Genomic DNA, 18,312 nt, shown 5'->3' with positions numbered 1-18,312 from the left:
AGAAAATGAAACCCTGTTCCTCAGGAACTATGGAGAGATCCAAAGTTCAATTCCTTCTCCCACCAAAAATGTCTCTTATGTAAAAAGGAATGTATGTCATTTAATCCAATCATATAACATGTGAGCATTAGGCTGGGTTATAAGGAATTTTCAGAAAATGGATAGCTCCTTCTCAGCCCCTGTCATATCCCTGAGGTGTATCTTGCTCAGAATGGAATGAATTTCAACAGTGAGTACATTTTATCAATGCAGACATACATATGCTGAAAGTACACTTATTATGAAGCTCTTACATTTGATTTCCATATTTTATTTTCAATACTTTCTTGTAATTTTCATGACCACATAGGCCCCCATATTTGAAATGTCTGCATTAAAGGTTCTAATGCCTTCTTAATGACGGCACTTGGTTAATTTTTGCAGACCTATGAGATCATGAGTCCTATTGACAATTCAAAAGACAATAATTTGAGGAACTTAGATTTTATAAATCAATCTAAGCTCTTAAGACTGAGAACATGGAATAAAAATGAAGTTATCCATAGTGATATAGATTGTATGATCTTTATTATATTTTAATCCATCAATCTAAAATTCACACACATCAGATCAAACAGGAGTACCACAGTATTTATTTTGTAGGTATTAATTAGTTTACTATATTGATATATACAAAACTTTAGGTAGCAGCAGGCATCAGTTCTTCCAAAGAAGCTTAGGTAAAAACAATTCTTTATGAGTTCAAAGTCCTACTATTTGACCCCCCCTATTGTACTGACATAAAAATGAACTCAGTGAGCAAAGCTTATGGAACACTCAGTTCATAGATTTTGGGCTTCCTGTATTTTATTGGAGTTGAAGCAGTTATTGTTTGAACCCTCTGTTAATATATTTCAATTAATCTTAATTCTCAAAGAATTAAAACATGTTTGCTAATTATCTAAGATAAAACCATGATACCCAATGAAGAATTAGTGATGTTAGTCTCCTACCCCAAAAGTAGAAAACTTTTAAATGAACCCATAATTCTGAATGTATCTGAATTTTCCAATCCATATACCTAGCAAGGTCACAAGCTGATTTAAATAATCTGGCTTTTAGACAATCATCTCAAAAATATTTTTTGAAACGAAGCCACTGTTCTTTATGATGCCATCATTTTGACCAAATAACAAATTGTTTTCAAAGGAGAACATTTTAAAAGGAAACATTCTTTATATACTTAGCAAAGAGACGAGAGCTTGAGTCTACAAGTCAGAACCAGAGAGTTCTAAGGGAAATGCAGTTGAGCAATCTGTTTCTACTCCAGTTTGGAATATATGCTTTTGAGATGCACTATATATAAAGATAGTAAAGAAAGATGTTGATGAATTTTCTTTTTAAAAAAAACCAAAATTTTCCAATTTCATGTATCAGCAAAGAGACCTGGCATCAGTTAATGCCAGCAATACAGTGGTGAGCATCTGCATTGTGCTAAGAGGTAGATGGGGACCTAATCCTTGGATGTAATAACTAACTTTATTTAAGATTTAGGCTTAATTTTTTAATCCAAGGAACATTTTTAAATTTATTTAGTTTTGGCTGTGGTGGGTCTTTGTTGCTGTGCACAGGTTTTCTCTAGTTGTGGCGAGCGGGGGCTACTCTTCTTGAGGTACAGTGGCTTCTCTTGTTGTGGAGCACAGGCTCTAAGAACATAGGCTTCAGTAGTTGTGGCTCGTGGGCTCTAGAGCGCAGGCTCGGTAGTTGTGGCCCACGGGCTTAGTTGCTCCGCGGCATGTGGGATCTTCCCGGACCAGGGCTCGAACCCGTGTCCCCTGCATTGGCAGGCGGATTCTTCACCACTGCGTCACCAGGGAAGTCCCAATCCAAGTAACATTTTTAAAGTGAAGGCAGATCTTTGGAAAACTTTTCTTTTTTAGTTATATAGAGATAAAATAGCTTGATAAAATAAACATCTGCCTTATGCTAATAACAGGAGTGCAAAGCAGCCATTTGGACACTAGAGAAATACAATAGTGTGCTTCCAAATCAAAGGACAATTCAATAGCCTAGCCAATCAAGCAGACACTGGGAGGAGTGGCCTCTAGTACCTTACTCCAGTAGCCAGAGCCATTAGAGGTCCCTACAGGGATATAAGTCTGTATCAAAATCAACAGATTTACAGAATAATCCTGGTCCAGCTCTGGCCAGGCAGCCATATGACTGATGATACTTCAGGGCCCACTAGCCTCTAGAGTTAGCACATGCTGCTGTGAGAGAAAAGAAACCAATACATTAAAATTATCATTTAGAACTTATTCATACAGGGGATGAGAGAGTATAGGAGGCACACAAAATAGAGAAGCTTTGTTTTGTTTTTTTAGTGGAGGATGAATTAACTTTGTGAACAAGTTAAGGCTGTAAGGGAAAAAAAATTCTAAATCATAACTCTAAAAAAAATAACCCTTTCTATATCAACACCTTAAAAAAAACCCACCATAGATCTTACTCATCCTTCAGCATAAATGGCAAGTCTGAGGTAATCAATATATTCCAAACTCCAGTAGGAAAAAAAAAGACATCCCTGTTTGTTTGGGGTTTTTAAAAAATATTTATTTATCTTGGCTGCACCGCGTCTTAGTTGCGACATCCTTGTTAAAATATATAGTAGCCACTAACAGTAATAAAGAAAACAGCCAGACTTTTGCTATTAAATACAATATTATGAAGACATTCCTTTCTTTCTTTCTTTTTAACTAGCAGGAAAATTAAATCAGAATTTAAATAATCGTGTTTAGGCCGTGGGGAACCTAAGTCTTATTACAAACCAAATTTTATGTTTGCCACCAATGAAAACGAATTCACTATGTTCTTGAATTTGTTTCCTGAAGCAAGTTAAATTCTCTAACAGCTTTGATTTTGCAAATAATGTCAGAGGCAAAATACAAGTAACTGCAACATATAAAATTATACTTTAATAGAAATGCTTTCATAATTGGATCCAGAGGCTTAGAATCATTAGTCACTAAAAAAAAGTAGTCTAAGCCACAATTTTTCCTTCAATTACACTTTTACAAAGGAAGAAACAAATAGGAAAAAAAGAAGAAATTGGTCCTAATAGTGCTACTCATGCCCAAGTTAGCTAGCAAACTCACTGAGGTTAATCTGCATATCTCAGACAAGCAATTGCACAGCATTTCCTGGCTCTTTAGCCAATGGAAAACGTAACTTCTGATGGCAAAAAAAAAAAAACCCAAAAGCACTACATTGAATTGATTACACAGACTGATAACCAGTACGACTTTTCCTTCTTCCAATCATATAAGAGATAAAGACAACAATTATAAGGAAGCCCAAGGCCACACCCACTGCAACAGGAATAAGAAAGTTGAGGTCAGAGTCAGCAGAACATTCTTCAGCTGTTAGAAAAGAACAGACAGAAAGCAAGGAAAGGAAATTAGTAAGGAATGCAATTAAGCAGAAACAAAACAAGAAACAAGCATTTTGAAAGAGTACATAGGTTAGTCTTTTACAGCATTACCCTTATTTTCTTATTTTCACTATGTCCACCCAAGTACTTCCAAGCAACTGATCCTCCTGTATCTCTCACTGTCACTTCATCTCAAATAACACCTAATTCCTCAGTACAAAAAAGCAGAAGTTAAGGGAAGAACGGGAAAGGGTCCAAAACAAAGAATTGTGCTTGCCTAATATGGGAAGATTTTATGTTGAATTGTCTAATGGCACCGCGGGGAAAGAGCAGCACTGCGGGAATCTTCACTTAAAACCACTACCTGCTTATTTCCCCACTCCCTTTCTCCCCTGCCACAGCTATCGTGAAAATACTAAATAAGAATTCTGTATGAGTAATAACATCTAAGTTAAAAAGGGCTCATGATCAAGAAAATGCAGTATAATTTTTTTCATACAAGCATTAGGTAGCTATCAGGTTATATGTAATTATTTTTAGCTGAGCAGTGGCCTGGAAGGATAATAGCACAGTCCAATGGACATTGCAGTACACTCCACCGGACCAGCAGGAAGGCGGTGTGCACATGTAATGTAGATTCTGAGCTCTGGACTGAGACAGAACTGAGTTTCAATCTTGATTCCTTCAATTACTAGCTAAAGGACCTTGGTCAATTAATTTAAACTGGGCCTCACTTTCCTCATCTGTAAAATGGGGATAAGAATACCTATATTATAAGGTATCTGAGGATTAAATAATATTTCTAAAGTATATGATACACATCAGGAGGTCAACAAGTGTTCATTCCCTTCTCTTTTCCCCCCGCGTTTGTGATCCCATCCAAGGAGGTTTAGGCTTTGAAGTAGCAAACAGAGGTCAAAATAGGAGCCATTGAAAAAGCCAACATTCAATACTTTTAAGAATACTTAAGCAAACAAAGTTGGTATCATGTGTCATTTATTGAAATTAGTTAGTACAGAAACTCAAAGTGCCCAGTTCTGATCTCACAGTTTCAAGTTTAAACTAGTCTTACTATTGAGTGACTAGACTTCATTGGGACAATTTTTAATCAAAATGCTAATAATGGTTTTGTTGCCCACTAGATATGTAACCTCAGTGAAGTCACTCCTCTTTCTGAAAAAATTATGGGGTTATAGTAAGGAACCTTTAAGGTCCTTTCCAGTATAAGTCTAATGCAATTAACAAAATGTGATACTTGGTGTGATTTATGATTGAATAATAACTTGCATTTTTCCTCTAGTTTTATCTTTTCCTCCTCTTGCACTTTTGTCATTCATAAAAAAAATGCTGCTGAGGTTCTGAGTATATAGAACAGATTTTAGTAATGACATTAGGTTTTATTAAAAAGATTTACTATATTTTACTGAAAGCCTTCAGAGACTGATAGCTGGGTACCAAAATGCTGTAATCGGTGAACTACAAAAATTCTGAACAAGTCAATATATACATAGAATGAATTAATAAAATAATCACTTCCATGGGAAATTCTCAAGTCTACTGATTAAGCTTCCTTCTTATTTATTTGTCTATACATCCAATATCTGTGCTGCACTTCTACCATGGAGCGTGCTTCAACAGGGGCTGATTATCTAGCTCATTTTCATGCCAACAGCTTCTGTCTACACGCCATCTATGCTCTGCCCCACAGGGGCCGTCTTGGAAAAGGCAGAAGCCGAGTTGCTGCTTTGCTTCGCTGCCTCCCTTCTGAGATTGCTGCTGCTTACAGCTCATAAGTACCAGTCTGATGACAACACTAGATAGATTTTAATGCTCTAGAGACCAACAAGATGAGGTAGAGAAACACAACACAATCTCTCCTAATTAGTTCACAGAATATTTCTATCTTGCAATGCTAATCAGGCATCCAAGGAAGAGAAAAACATTTTTAAAAAGGCAAGTGGTTAAATATGCTTGAATCCTTTCCATCTATTATTGCTGAAAAAGAAACAGTTTTTTGAAAACTCTAATTCTGAAGCCAGTTGAAGCTCTGTTGCAGCCTCTTGGGTCTGTTTTTCACCTAGGGAAAAAATCACAAGCCAAAGATACTGACTTCATCTTCAAAGAAAGTCACATAACCTAAAAAATGCTGATGGTCCTGAGGACATTCAACTGAAAACCAAGTTGAAGCATCTGATGGGCATTTATGCCACATCAACATTTATTTAATGAACTATATGCAAAGGCACTGTGATGAGCTTAAATCAGGATAATTCTTATACACTGAAACAGAACACCGGTAGTGAAACAACATTTATTAATTCCATTAGGAGACAACTACATATTTTATCTTCATAATGGCCATGTTAATGAGTTTAAGGCATCTTGGGTTAGAATCAAAATTTGGCCAAGGCTTCTTAAGATAGACCTTGAAACACCGCACACCGATGTTCTTTTCAACAAGTTTGTCTTCAGGACCAGTAAATACAACATTTTTTTAAAAATTTTATGCTGTTCTATTAACAGTTTTTATTAATAAAGAATTATCTCAAAATGCTGGGACTGATTTAAGAATTAAAGTTTCAATATATCAATCTTAAAGAACAAAGTATTTCAAAACTGAAAGGGAAGAAAATCTTGTTATGTGCATGTATTTTTATATAATCAATCAGACTGCAGGTTCTAAAATTGCTCATATCCAGCATGATGGCGCTTGAGACCAATAAAGTAAGCCAGCAACACTAGAATAAGCACTCCTGCCAAGGCTGCTCCCACCGCTATGGGCACAAGGAAGTTGTCGTCATCTGCACTGCAGTCTTGAGCTAGATGTGGAGAAAGGACAATTGAGAACAGAAACAGTGACAAAATTTCAGATCTGTACATTTTAAGTTAAAGTGACAGTACTTCCCAACACACATATTTGTGTTTTACACCAAGGCAACAAGTCATTGGAATTCATTACCAGCAAATGAGATGTTCCACAAAAGTGATTTTCCAAATAACCAAATCTTATACTTTTAAGTACCCCCCAAAATGCAGTCATTTTGGATGAAAGATATATAAAATGATCACATCATACTTCACAGATTTTTCAAATGGAAGATAATGGATAAATATAATTAGCCTTTCCTTGATGATCAGGCTTTGAGCTTTCAGAGGCAAATAGTTATGATGTTGAAGAAGCATAGTGCCTGGAACACTGCAGATTGGGAAGTATTAATGAAATGAACCAAATGAACAACTATATAAAGCATATGTAAGAACCCAATGCATAGGAATATGGGGCCATTTAGTAGTAAGAAAAGGTATAAACTGGCCCTGATTGCATAACTGTTTGCCTCAAGATTTCAGTCTGGTGTAGGAGTCAGATAAGAAAATCAGTGGTTATAATTTCAAAATGTGCTGTAATAGGGGCAGGGAACACACAGTGTCATCGAAATATTTCAGAGGCACACTCAACTCAGCCTTGTTACACAAGACACAGTTTGAAAGAGGTGACACCAGAGCTGAATTTTTAAGAATGAGTAGGAATTAACCATGCAGGTAATGGGTGAAGGGCGTTCCAGGTATAGAAAGCAGCACAGACAACTATGGAGGGTAAGAAAACATAGCACTTCGGGTGAAATGCAAGCAGGTTGGCATAGCTAGAACAATGGCTTAAGAGGTACTCTTGGAGGGCTTCCCTGGTGGCGCAGTGGTTGAGAGTCCGCCTGCCGATGCAGGGGACGCGGGTTCGTGCCCCGGTCCGGGAGGATCCCACACACTGCGGAGCGGCTGGGCCCGTGAGCCATGGCCGCTGAGCCTGCGCGTCCGGAGCCTGTGCTCCGCAATGGGAGAGGCCACAGCAGTGAGAGGCCAGCGTACCGCAAAAAAAAAAAAAAAAAAAAAAAGAGGTACTCTTGGAAAAGAGGTGGAAAAGGGTACTAGGATCATCTCACAATGGCACCATATGCTCTAGGTAGTTTGGCCTTATACTGATGCCCCCTCCAAAAAAATTGCTGCAGAATTTTAAGCAGGATATTTGTTTCAGAAGTTATGGCAGATGGAAGACTGAAGGTATTAAGTTAGGAAGCAACTCTACTGCTAGAAGCCAGATGACCAATAATATGGTCCTGAACTCGGTAAATGAAGTGCAGATGCAGAAGGGATGGACTAGAGATCCAATTAGAAGACAGAATTGACCAAACAGATGTAGGAGGAGACAATATTGTAGAATGGCTTCCAATCCCATGATAATGTAGACACCGGTGCCATTCATTGTGATAGGGAACACAGGGGGAATGTATGCATTTCAGTTTTATTTGTAGTTATTTTTGTGGGGTTTTAATTTAATTTTTAAAATTTGCGTGCTGGGGCAGGGTGGAGAGGGATATGTGGAAGAGGGAGACATTCCGTTTTGGATCTGCTGAGTTTAAGATACCTATGTCCTAACCAAGTGGTTGACGTGATAGTTCAAACCAGGGACAAAGATATTTCTCAGCAAGGGCGGATAAGAGTAATAAGAGGATCAGAGACAAAACCCTTGGGAACACCAATATTTGAAGAATAAAGAAAAAGTAGGAAAGGCAGGTAGAAAATGGTGCCACAGAAGCCAAGGAAGGAAGCAATTTCAATTATCATGGGAGAACAGTGTAAAATATTAGAGACGCCTGAGAAATGTCCACTGGATGTAGCAATACGGAGGGTGGGGGCTAGGAGTCAAATTGTTGCAGGTTTAGGAGTGAATGGGACGTGACTGGTTAGGAGATCAAGAACTTGGGATGGGGAACACACAGTACTCGTTATGAGACGTTTAGAAGAAAGGTAGGTAGTTAGAAGGGGGACACAGGGTCAAGAAAGGATACCTTCAGGGTGGAAGAGACTTGTGGTTACAGGATGAGGGAAAGAGCCATGAGCATTTTACAGGTTGAAGACACTGGTACAAAGTCTCCTGGGAGGCAGGGGAAATGGGATTCCAGAAGCACTGTCCAGAAGAAAACCTACTGAGACTGGAGAAGAAAGGGATAGTACAGATGGAGATATGTTTGCAGAGAGAGGAGGTGGCTAGCGTGTTGAACCACCGCTTCTATTTTCCATTTCCTTGCCTCTTATTGCCCTAGTTCTCCTCCTAGCTTGCAATTTACCAGGGATTGATAAATCAGATAATTAAACTTATTAGAACTGTGCCGAAAATAAAAATGAATAGCTGCAAGGCACATCTGATTGTGTTTGCATGTAAGAAATGTGCCAGCCTTTTGCTAGTCTCTGGGGCAATAACTGGGAACAAGATGCAATCCTAGAGTTTATGGACTTTATGACATCAATTTTGGCTGCCAGCTCAATGATCTTTTTTACTTGCTTCTCGGTTTTGTTAAAAATCCAGATAGCTGAGGTTGCCAGATGTGACTTGTGAATATATGGTGTTAAGAGCACCCAGTTAGCTCCTCCCCTTCAATTTCCCAAATCACCACCCAGCATATAAACTATTAGGTGACATGACCATAAAGTATTATGTCTTGGATTTAATATAACTTGGTTTTTAAAAACTTCATTAGATTAATTTCTTATTCTGGCAACGAATTCATAGTCCTCTTTCCCAAATTGGGTATTTGACCTAGTACTGAAACGACTTTCATAAATACTGCCAATAAGGCTTTGTTAAGGCTTTCATGCAAGACAAATATTCCCAGAGTAGATCAAAAAGGCAATTCTGCTAATACAAAGATCTTTCTAGATGTTGTCATTTACTTAAAATGCTCTCAGTATGTGAAGTATTAATTTATAATAATTATTGATTTTTATGAATTTGGCCTTTAAAAATTCTTTAGGTAATGGAAAGAAATTTTGGTAAAACAGTAATTTTAATAAAATCACATCCAAGAAAAGAAAACCTCATTCTATAAGTCATTTTGACCTGATCTATTTGCCTAATGTACACTTGAGACTTTTCTGGGGAAAGGAAAAGTGTATTTGTGGAAGAGTTTAATAGTCACGGAAGCAATGAAGATTTTTAAAGATAAAGTTTCATTGACCGTTGAAATCTCGATGGAAAGGTTCATGTAGATTTTTAAGATGCTGTTAATCTTCAATTTTCTGTTAGTTCAGAAATTTTTCAAATACAGTTTTCAGCGTGAGGGCTGAAAAGCCAAGATGTACATTTCTAATAAAGTATAAAACAAACACCTCTTCAAAACCAATGTGTCAAAAATTCTCTTTGGAAGAATCAGCATTGAGAAGCACATCCTTACGTGACATCTTATTTATTATATAACTTTTAGATCTATAGTCAAACTGTTTGAAGTATATTACATGAATCTGAAGATACCTGAAGCTACTCTATACTAGTTTCAAAAATAAGATATGGTAATTATTGATGCAGAAAGTTATGTACCAGGGTAAAAGATCAGGAGATAGGTAGGAGAGAGCTGAGCCCAAGACAATGTAACATTATCTATCTAAATAAACAGATAAAAGGCTATAATCCTAAAAATATCTGAGTCTCATAATAATTCCTCCTAAAAAAAACCGCAAGAAACTTCAGATGGTGTGTTTTACACTGTATGTAAATATGTTCTTGATGCCTAACAAGTAGCTTCTTATCAGGTTCCTTCTGAAAATACTCAAATGTACATTTTTCTTCATTGAAATGAAAAACTATCACTCAAAGAAATAAGAGTAACAGGACTTAACAGCCCTCAGTCCCCAGATGAAAAAACGAGAGAGACTCCAGTTGAGTAGCTTGACCAAAGTCACATGGTAGCTAGTAGAGCTGGGAGCTCTGGACTAACTACTGGCAGTCATGTGGCTTATCTGGGTAATCCAGAGGAAAGCGACTAGCCAGGCTGCTGAATTTCTGTGTGATATACTAAGGTGGACTGGGAAGCTATCTGGAGATTGGAAGGTTCAGGCATTTTAAGGTGATCTGAGAGAAAGATTACACACAATCCTATTTTGGCTCAGATCAATAGGTCAGTTTGTGTGGCTGAAATGTACAGATACTAAATATCAGCCTCAATTTAGGACCTGAGAAAAGTGTACAGAGATATTCTGTCACTTTTACTATGAAATAAATATTCTAGATCACTGGTTTCCTAATTAATTGCCTGAACATCAGGTTCAGCTGGGGAGCTTACACACACACACACACACACACACACACACACGCAAACACGTGCGCGCGCCACACACATCTCATCCCAGACCTGATTCTTACTCTATAGCCACCCCAACATCAGTAGGGACCTATGTATGGGACCACTCTTCCAGACAGTAATACACAGAACATTCTGGAAATAATTAATTCTACTTCTAAGCATTTCTTAAGTTTTTCCTTTTGGAAGAAATTGCCATTATGTAGTATACAAAATCTAGACTTTAGCCAATGGGAAAGAAATGTGAGCAAATTTCCTTAAGAAATAAAAGAATCTTTATTGTTTGTTTTAGAAGCAATATGTTGAGCAAATGGACAGGCAAATATCTGAAGAGAAATACCATACATCAACTAGTGGTTTAAACATCTGAGGAAAAAACATGGAAAGTATTTACATGGACCAGTTTCTTTATACAAATGCTAACCCATGAAAAATACCCAGAAACCAAATAGAGTGTTATATCATCAAGGTGTAAATCCGTGAAAGCAAAACTACAAAAGGTACAAAGAACACACATGGCTATAGGAAATGATAGTGTAAATGATAGCATATAAACTGGCCCATGTAAAATACAAAAATATTCAATTAAGTCAGATTTTCTATAAAACAGTACTAATTAGAGGTATTTTAATATAAATCAGATATATAATCTAAAGGTAGAAACTTTTAGAAACATTAACAGCATTAAGCCAGTGTGCCACCCACTTGTGCTTCCAATTTTTATTTTTTAAAAAAGCTGCTTTGTTTTGACTCATGAGAAATATCTAAGGCTCACATTCTTGCAAGCATTATCCATTCTTACAATGTTAACAATCTTACACTAAAACACTATTTAAATAAAAATATTTTTTAAAAATCAGATTTATATTTAGCCTTTAAAAAGTGCCTTAAGCTGGCAATGCAGCTCAATGTAGCTTTTAGAGGGGCTTAGTCAGGAATCTTATTCTGAGCTAGTAAGATTTTCAGGCTACTCTAAACAGAGAGCAAATTTAGGTGGGAGAAAATATTTATCATGCCAATGTAACTCGAAAGGTAGTTATAGACATACACATGGTAACATGCAATTGCCTCTGTGTGTGTGTCACTAGACTACCAAATTTATTCAACGCAAACAGTTTGGAACCCAGATATCTCATTTTCTAGTGAATGGGAGGCACACATAATCTCCCATCCCCCAAAACACGGAACCTGCCATATATTGCTGCATGTTAACAATTTTTTAATATTTGCTCAGCCATCTCAATACCAAAAAAAGAAAAAAGAAAGACCTAGAAGCAGCAAGAAATACTTGATGTGCTAACTATCAAGCAGCAATGTTTTACTTTCTCATATAAACATTAGGTGGTGCAGGTTAAATGGACAATTGGTGCGACTCCCCAGAGCACAGAATTGAACACAAAGTACATGAATTAATGATGATGCTACCATAATGAACAATAATAATGTAAGTTTTGATTAGCACAGAACTATTTAAATGTGAAAGCCAAATTAGTAAATGTTGTAGCGATCAACACAAGCTGGAAACAAAGAACAGCTTTTTCATGAACAAAGAGAAGGCCAAGACTTTTGGGTTAGGTGCAAGTTCTTTATCTAGGTTCTAGGACATACTGGCATTTCTTCTTTAAGGAAAAGAAAAGAAGAGAATAAAATAAACCATCACCAACAAGGATACTAAAAAGCTAAAGAGAAATCTACATTAATTTTAGCACTGCATGTAGAAGCCAATTTACGGGTACAAAGGACTAACACCCCAAATTGGCACTGCCTAGCAATTATCTCTAAAACGTCTAGAAAATGGATTGAAATGCCCAGTTGGAATAGTCTTGTGTCTTACAATTTAAAAGACGGAAATATCCAGTTTTTTTCTTAAAAAGATTAAACAATAAGATTAACACCTATTCTAAAATTTTTAAAGCTTTTGTATCTTTTGTCACTACAGCCACATTAAATACAAATGTATTCAAAAGGCATTAGAAAAGCATGCATTGCTAAGAACATAATAATACTAGACCCTGTTCAAATCTATTGGCATATCTCTCATAGTCAAATACACAGCAATGCCAAAGCAGCTAAGTTAACCTGCAAACAAAATCACCAAAAAAATGCAAAGGAGCAAGTACAAATCCACCTTAGAATGTGTTGTCTCAATTCGACTACATGTGGAGGTGCGGTTAACCCTTTCCTAAGCTGTATATTTCTAGCCAGAATGTTTAAAGTGAGAACAATGCAATACTAATTCAAGACAATAAAATAGAATCTATAATCCACGTGATTTTGCTGTAGAAATAACTTTTAAATTCCTTAGTTGGGAAAACCAGAATCATGTGACTAATTTATAGTTTATAGTTTTAGGGGTATTTTTATCTATTTAAGTTCAAAATCCTCTGTACCACCTGTTGTTAAGATCAGAACTGCAACTATATATACCTTAAATCGAACAGTATTGCATGTTGGATCTTGGATCTTGTACTTGCTTTATTGTTTTGTAACAGAGTCACATGTGGATTAGTGTTACAGAGTCTGATATCCAGCATAACTTTTTCTTCTGCCAATTAGGTAAGCAATCACTATAACGATAATCAAGCCTGAAAGACCAGCACCAACTATAATTGGTATTAGAATGATGTCATCATCCAGCGAACACTCTTGGGCTGTAGGTGAGAAAAAGTGTGTAACAAATAATGAGTATAATAAAAAAAATGATGTCCAAAAGTAAAAGATGTTGATTCAAAATTCAGAAATGCTCTTATAAGATCAACTTTAAGTAATTAAGACAGGTATATTTTAATGGTAAAGCTACATAAAATTATGGAGTGTCCTAGAATTAAAATCCTAAACCTTCTTTGTCCTTTCATTCATGTATGTGTGTATCTAGAGATAGATATATATGAATATATACTCATTTATTTATATCTATGAGTAAAACAAATACATGTGTCTATATTTCTTTGTTTATATTCCAAGTGCTTTCCAAAATAGGAGTATTACTTTATCAGAAATGAAGAGAGCTAATCTAGCCAGATAGCTGCACAGCAGGATTAGACTCTTAGTGGTAGAGTGAATGTCTTTTGGGAAACTCAGAGCAGATCAGGAAGGTTTAACTGTGGGATTAGAACAGCCATGCTGGCTCTGGAATCCTTTAGAGCAAAGATGGGGCAAACTATAGCCCGTGAGCCAAATCTGGCCCCAGGGCTAAAAATGCCTTTTGAACATCTCTAAATGATTGGAAACAAAACAAAAAAAGATGATTTTGTGACTCATGAGAATTATATGAAATTCAAGTTCCAGTATCCACAAGTAAAGCTTTATTGGAACACAGCCTCACTCATTTGTTTATTGCCTGTGGCTGTTTTCATGCTACAACAGCAGAGCTGAATAGTTGTGACAGAGACCACATGGCCTCCAAACCTAACACTGTCTGAGGCTTTACAGAAAAAGTTTACAGATTCCCGACTTCAAGTATATGCTTTTAGTGGCTGCAAAAGTCAAGAAACTGGGACCTCTTACTAATTTGAGTGTGTTTACCACATTTATCAATCTGGTCAGGGCTGGCAGCCCACAGGGGCTATTTTCCCCATTTCTAGAGAGTAGTCTGATCCAGTAAAATCCAATCAACACTCTTACCTTACTGAAAGTCTATTTCCTCCTCCTAAACAGTGAAGTATTACCACTGTGTTGTATTTATAGGTACCCACAGTCAAGAACCTAGCTCCACAAGTAGATTACGCATTCATTATCAGTACTAAATGTTGTATACTCTTTTGGGTGACATTTTTAATTCTATGTACATAAAAACCGAAGTTTCAAATTAGAGAAAAAACACAGCTCATGTCTATTACAGCTGACTAGATAAACAGGCTTGAGCGGATTCTACACTGCAAATGCTTTTAAGTTCTAAACACAAATCTGGACCTAAAATTAAGGTAATAATGTAGGCGAGCTCGATAAAGACTCAAAAGTAAAACTATTAAAGGATCAAAATAATTGAAGTATGTAAGCAAAACTGACAAAGGGGGAAATGAATTCTTGAATGTATTTTTAAATTGTGATTAACCCTTCTAATCACAAGAATGGTAGGGTGAAGAGCCCAATTTATTCTGGCCTAACCAAGTCAGGCTAGGTGTTCAGCACTACTGCAAAACTGCTGAGCAGCTCACAGCACATTCACTTTAAACACAGCTTCCACATTTCCTTCTAAACCATAGAATTAATTGTTAAAAAGGATGTGGATGACTGGGACGGCTCTGCTGGGTAGAACTGTGATCCACAAACCGTCAAATTTAAGTAATTGGTTTTAAAGGATGAGTCAATTAAGGAATTTTATGTACTTTTTCCTCTTCAAACAAATTTTAATCTTGTGATGCCAAATGCATCTTTCATATTCATATAAACACACTGTAATAAGCCCTTCGCAAAGCTTTCACTAAAAATCTGATAAATACCACCATGAGCCCTGAGTAGACCTTCAAAAAGCCTCATTCACACTGGCACATGCTTTTAAAACTCTCTAGATCTTTCTGTAAAACTCTCCAGATCTTTCTGGCTGGCCAAAACACAGGTCATGATAGCTGAGGCTTTCCTACTGCAATCTTTTGTCTTAACAAAATGAGACCAAACTGCTTTAATTCTGGTATGAAAATGTTTCCAGCAAGAAGATGGCCCCAAGAAGGCAGAGGCAAGATACTCAAAAACTGCTGCTCCCAAGTGCCACCCTTCCCACAAACTACAACCCATGGAGAAATGTCTACACCTTAAATGAAGCTCACTTAAAGCTCCTATCAGTTTTAGCTTTAAGAACTTTGTTGCAAATGGTTTTGAGATCACAAAACAAATCTAATTTGAGCAAAATGATGAGCTAAATATAGTTACACAACTTGCTCAAGGCTATGAGAACTCTACAACAGAGTCGAGAGGTGAATTCATATTCCTCTATTTCAGTGCTTAAATTCCCATGACTCATAGGAAAAGCCGCCCAGCAGTCAACCTAAGAACATAAATTATTAATAAAACTTGCTTGATTCTTACCTGTAGAATACTTTCCTTCCATCACATTGAAAGGCTGAACCCTTAGATCAAAGGTATTTATCTGAAATGCTCCAGACACTGAAACAGTCTGCTCTTTGTTGCACATGTAAGAACTTCCCAGGGGGGCATCCCAGTAGCTGAGATTGTTATTTGCAATGCTAAAAACTTTAAGGGGAAAAAAAACCATGTTAGTAACTTCTTATCCCATCAACAACAACAACAAAAAAATGGGACAGTCCTCAGGATTTTTCTGTGAAATATGGGGGCTTAGGGTACAGGGTCTGCCCACAAAAAGCCATTCTTAAGATCACTAGGTTCTGTATCTTTCTATAGATGTTTCTACAGTCTAAAACTCACTCATATTCTTTTTTTTTTTTTTTTTTTTTTTTTTGCGGTATGCGGACCTCTCACTGTTGTGGTCTCTCCTGTTGCAGAGCACAGGCTCCAGACGCGCAGGCCTAGCGGCCATGGCTCACGGGCTTAGTTGCTCTGCGGCATGTGGGATCTTCCCGGACCAGGGCACGAACCCGTGTCTCCTGCATCGGCAGGCGGATTCTCAACCACTGCGCCACCAGGGAAGCCCTCACTCATATTCTTAACCATTATCTACCATGCTTTGAAAATATGGGATACTGCAAAAGATAGAACACTCTAGTTCTAAGTTACTGATTTTAAGTTATGGTCAAAGTACAATTTTGACATAGAATCTTCTGGTCCATTAAATAAGGCACTATTTGGTAACAAGATAATTACAGTTTCTATTCTTTCAGTGTAATCCATACTCTTTTCCCCAAGGCCAATGTTTTGCTTACCAGAGCCGTTAACCAAATACATGCTGACATTCACCTCCTTTAGATAGAATCGGTTTTCATTTTTCTGTGTGAAAAAGAGTTAATCAATGCATCACAACTGTCTACAGGTACAGTTAATGTCTACAGAAAGAAAGCAATCTAATACTATTACCCAGAAGATAAAACCATGGATTAGACCTGAACCAGTAGAATAAACTGCAACTAAGTAAAAGGACTCAAAATGTGACAGAAACCCTTTCCCTCTTCATTTTGTTTCCAACTTTTGGATCAGAGGTGTGCTCATATGGTTCTTAGACACTCAGCAATTCACTCCCTCCATTCCAATCCTTCTATCACTTTCTGAGCTCATCACCTCTAGCCTGGATCACAACAGCCTCTTAACAGGGCTCCCTGCCTTTCAGCCTCTCCAGTTCTAACCTTGCCTTCGCTGCTATTTTCTTTCTGAAGCACTCATCTGATTAGCCAGTCATTCTAATTATTTCGGTGCTTTTAGTATGTACAAGATAACATATCTAAGTGTTCCAAGGAGCCAGCAAAACGGACCAGATATGGTTCCTGCCCCCATTGCATTTGCAATCTGCCAGGTAAGAGAAGATAGATATAAATAAATAACCATATTACAAAAAAAGTGATAGGTTATGAAAATTAAAAGGCGAGAAGTTACTTCCAACTAAGGGAGGAGCAAAGGTAACACAAGCTTAGGGATGGGCCATTTGAATTGGGTAGGATTCAATTAGGAAACAAGCAGAAACGAGTATTTGAGAAAGCAACTGCATGAGGAAAGGTAGTCAGAAAATGAGCATAATCACAAGCACACGAGCATTTGAGAACTTACGAAGTGACAAGCAATGTTCTTAAAACTTTACATAAGAGGCTTCAAGGAACGGAAGAATTACAACACCCCATTTTGTAACTGAATTATGGAGGGTGTTGAGTTAACTTCCACAAGGCTACACAGTAGTCAGTGAGCTGGGATTTGACACCAGGAAGTCTGGCTGCAGAGCCTGGGTACTGGTTACTCATACGCTCTCCTACCACACGGGATGTACACAGGGAACAGGGTAAGGGAAGCATGAGGTTCTTAAAAAGGGAAAGAAGGAATCATAAAGCTGGATATGCAGGTTACATTGCATGGCAGGGAGGGGAGGCTTGAACTACCCTGGCATGGAATTAAGATGTTTTCTTGTCCGCAAAACAGAACTACTGCAGGTTTCTGAGGAAGAGCTGAGCTTCAGGAAGATCAAGCTGAGGCCGAAGTACATTGGGGGAGGGGAGGAAGAGATGGGACTAGTTAGGAGGCTGTCTGAAACATCCAGGTAAGAGGTAATGCAGGCCTGAATCAGTAGGGAATGAAAACCAGGGGGCAGACTAAGAGAATTTCAGGAGGAAGCATAAAGAGGACCAGACAACCCTATCGCATTTCTCCTTGGCTTGGCATTCAAGGCTCTCCACAATTAGTCCCAACTACTCTTCCAAACTTATCTTTCACTAAACATGCTACATGTCTCATTCTCCACCTGATCTTGATTGTGTTCCTTTATCCAGGGGTAGCTTGTACTTTTTCAATTACTCCCCCCACTTCTCCCCCATGTGTACAAATCTGACCCATCCTTGAAGGTTCAGCTTAAATGCCATCTTTTCTGTTAAACCCTCCTGGACTCTCCTCTAGTTAGAATTAATGGCTCATTCTTCTACACTCTTATAGCACTTTGTATTTTCCTCTGGTTTAGCACTCATCCCACAGCACTCTACTTGCCCAAAGAATCAATTCCAAAAGCCAGCATGACATTCAAGGCCTTCCATAAAAACGGTAATTATTAGTACATTGCTATCTTTACCACTAATCCATGGGCATCTGAAGAATACAGGCCTTCCTCTTTGTATCCCACCATAACATCCTACACATACACCGAATTCAATAAATTATCCTTAGAAGCAA

At 37.6% G+C, this 18,312-nt stretch overlaps 1 protein-coding gene across 4 annotated transcripts in view; it reads right to left on the bottom strand.

Annotated features, from left to right (window-relative positions):
* Positions 1-548: 548 nt before the first annotated feature.
* The window catches only part of LAMP2 (lysosomal associated membrane protein 2), a 37,826-nt gene continuing 20,062 nt past the window's right edge, over positions 549-18,312 (bottom strand). The window contains exons 7-9 of one of the 4 annotated variants that reach the window (XM_059050070.2): positions 16,374-16,437; positions 15,562-15,726; positions 549-6,228 (exon numbers count right to left, since the gene is read on the bottom strand). In XM_059050070.2, the coding sequence (XP_058906053.1) occupies positions 6,089-6,228; positions 15,562-15,726; positions 16,374-16,437 (369 nt within the window). In that variant the 3' untranslated portion in view covers positions 549-6,088. Of the gene's footprint in view, positions 6,229-10,788; positions 13,194-15,561; positions 15,727-16,373; positions 16,438-18,312 lie in introns of those variants that run through there. The other 3 variants (XM_067023561.1, XM_059050071.2, XM_067023562.1) reach the window with 3 other exon arrangements.

Source organism: Kogia breviceps, chromosome X, assembly GCF_026419965.1.
Source record: "Kogia breviceps isolate mKogBre1 chromosome X, mKogBre1 haplotype 1, whole genome shotgun sequence".
Lineage (NCBI taxonomy): Eukaryota > Metazoa > Chordata > Mammalia > Artiodactyla > Physeteridae > Kogia > Kogia breviceps.
This window is presented reverse-complemented; position numbering and strand designations above follow the sequence as displayed.